Consider the following 2,669-nt stretch of genomic DNA (forward strand, 5'->3'; position numbering starts at 1 on the left):
CAACTCGTATCGTACCTCCCAAGGACTTAGGCCTAAATAGCCCCAAATACCCATTCAACCAAAAAAGCAGACGTAAGAACGGAATATATGACACTTTGACAAATGGCACATTTTCCCTTCCCCACACTGAGTTCAAAATTACGGCAGCGCAGCTTAGTGTAAGTTTTGTGACAATTGCTAATTTCTCAGATTTGCAATATATTTTCAACCAACGTGCATGAGAATTGTTATGATAAGTACTTGGTCATCTATGTTACCGGAATGTCTTTCTACTCTTTTGGTTGTAGAAAGATGGCGGAGGCTGCAGCCAAATCCGTGCTGGGTACGATTAGTCAGGGACATATCGAATGCCCCATTTGTTGCTGTCGTTTCGCCGATCCCAAGATACTGGACTGTCTGCACAACTTTTGCCTAAACTGTCTACTCGAGCTCATCAGCAGACAGCAACCCAAGGCAGACGAGATTACTTGCCCAGTTTGCAGGCGAGTAACTGCGGTACCAGACACCGGATTGCAGGGTCTACCAAAGTGCTTTTTCCTGAGTAACCTCGTCGATGAATTTAACAAACAGGAGAGGTTACTTGGCGACGCGCCAACGGATGCTCCAACGTGTGAGGAATGTGACGAGGGCTTAGAAGCCGTTTCAAAATGCTTAGACTGCTGCAAACTGATCTGCACAAAATGCCTTGCAGCCCACGAGCGCTTGAAATCCATGAGACACCATCGGATAATTGGAAAAGAAGACCACGAATTCGCTGAAGCCTTGATCGGTCCTCGAAAGAAAGGTAATTTGAAATGTAACAAACACCATAACCAGGATATATGTCTTTACTGCGAGACATGCAAGACGTTGGCGTGTGCGGCATGTGCTGCATTAGATCATCGAGGGGCGGAGCATGAATACAGAGTAGTCGCTGATGCCATTCAATTGTACCGTCAGGATGTCGGCGAGATTCTGCAAAGGTTCGAACAGAACAGAGAGGAATTCAAAGTCGCCGACGATTCACTATCACATGCAAGGAACAGGTTGAGAATCAAAGTCGCCCGGGCTTGTAAAGACGTTACCACCAAAGAGGAAGAAGAGATATCAAAGATCAGAAACAAATCTCGCCTTCTGAGGGACAAAGTAACCCAAATCGGAGAAGCACGAGAAAGGAAGTTCGAAGAAGTCCAGAAAAGCAATTGTGACAAGATGAAGCGGGCTGAGCAAATCGTAGCGACAGTCAACGACTTGATGCAGCAAGCTGATGACTTTGAGCTTTTGGACCTCAAACCCAAGGTGATGCACAACTTAGAGTTCCAGGATGAACTCGAATTTGAGCAGGCACAGCATGAGCTCTCATTCATTGGGGTCAAATGTCAAGATGTCGTGGCAGATACAGACATCGGTGATGTACTTCAGGAAGAAAACTGGCAGTTGAAAGTAGAGTTTGGTGAGACGGGGCCAGAAGATGGGAAATTTCTATGTGCTGCAGGCGTCGCGTGTCTAAGCAATGGTGACATAGCTGTAACCGACATGGAGAAATCGAAGTTGATGGTTTTTACTTCCACTGGGGAGTATAAAAAAAATGTTGGTGGGGAGCAGTTGAATAACCCTGGATTTGTTGCTGTGACCACTGGTGGTCTTCTTCTTGTCGCAGATAAAAATTATGTAAAGGTGTTGGACTCCAGTCTATCGGTCATTAGACAGTTCGCAACATCACCAGACGATGCAGACGATAAGACTGACTTATCTGGTATCACTGTGGACAAGGAGAATCGGACAGCAGTGGCAGACTCAAAGAGAAAAATTATTTCTTTGCACCATTTGGATGGGTCCTTAATTAGAACCATTCCAAATGACATGTTCGGTGGTGGTTTGGCCATCGGGATTAAGGAACGCTTGATCTTCACAAACTTCTATGAGAGCAAGTTGATTTGCACTACCTATACGGGAGATGAGGTGTTCAATGTCGATACGTTACTTAACGGGGAACCAGTATGTCCCTGGGGCGTGTGCTGCGATGATGCTGGGGACATCTATGTTAACGTTGGTGTCATAAAAGGTGAAAGCAGTGAAAGCAGGGAAAACTGTGAAGACAAAGACGGCAGTGAAAGCAGTGAAGGCGATGACGACAGTGCAGGTAGTGAACGATTTGATAGCTGTGAAGTGCACCATTATTCACCTGCGGGAGTCTTCATTGGGCGGGTGGCTCGCGGACTTCACTCTCCCGTCAGCCTGACATTCTCTCAAAACGGAGACCTCGTGGTGGCTGATGGGGTCTCCGTCAAGATCTTCCAGCGGGTGTGAGCCAGATAGTCTGTACAACAATCCATCTTAAGTGACAACACACACATTCATCGGTCCGTATTGGCCTGTTGTTCGCATTGATTAATCCCAGGGGCGGATCCACCCCAGCTCTGGCAATTTGTTCCATAGAAATTCATGATAAAAATGCGCCCCCCCCCTGCCCCGACACCCAATTTGGTTTTGTTAGTAATAATGTCCGCCTTGGACCAAATACATACAGAGCCAGCTTGGTCAGGGGTATTATACATTATTACGCGATATAGTGATGATAATTGTCGGTTCTGAACAGCGCCCCATTAAAAGTTTGGTACGAGCACCCACCCCCTTGCGTTTCGATTATACGGAGGCCAAGTATCCGGAGAAAAAAAACGTGCCTTCAT

The 2,669-nt window shown here is 46.5% G+C and overlaps 1 protein-coding gene across 1 annotated transcript; it reads left to right on the plus strand.

Annotated features, from left to right (window-relative positions):
• The first annotated feature begins 291 nt into the window (after nt 1-291).
• LOC119725246 (E3 ubiquitin-protein ligase TRIM56-like) lies at nt 292-2,330 on the plus strand. Its single transcript, XM_038196592.1, has 2 exons — nt 292-2,059; nt 2,150-2,330. The coding sequence occupies exons 1-2, from the start codon at nt 292-294 to the stop codon at nt 2,287-2,289; spliced, it is 1,908 nt and encodes a 635-aa protein (XP_038052520.1). The 3' UTR covers nt 2,290-2,330.
• The last annotated feature ends 339 nt before the right edge of the window (nt 2,331-2,669 follow it).

Source organism: Patiria miniata, unplaced genomic scaffold, assembly GCF_015706575.1.
Source record: "Patiria miniata isolate m_02_andy unplaced genomic scaffold, ASM1570657v1 HiC_scaffold_19, whole genome shotgun sequence".
Lineage (NCBI taxonomy): Eukaryota > Metazoa > Echinodermata > Asteroidea > Valvatida > Asterinidae > Patiria > Patiria miniata.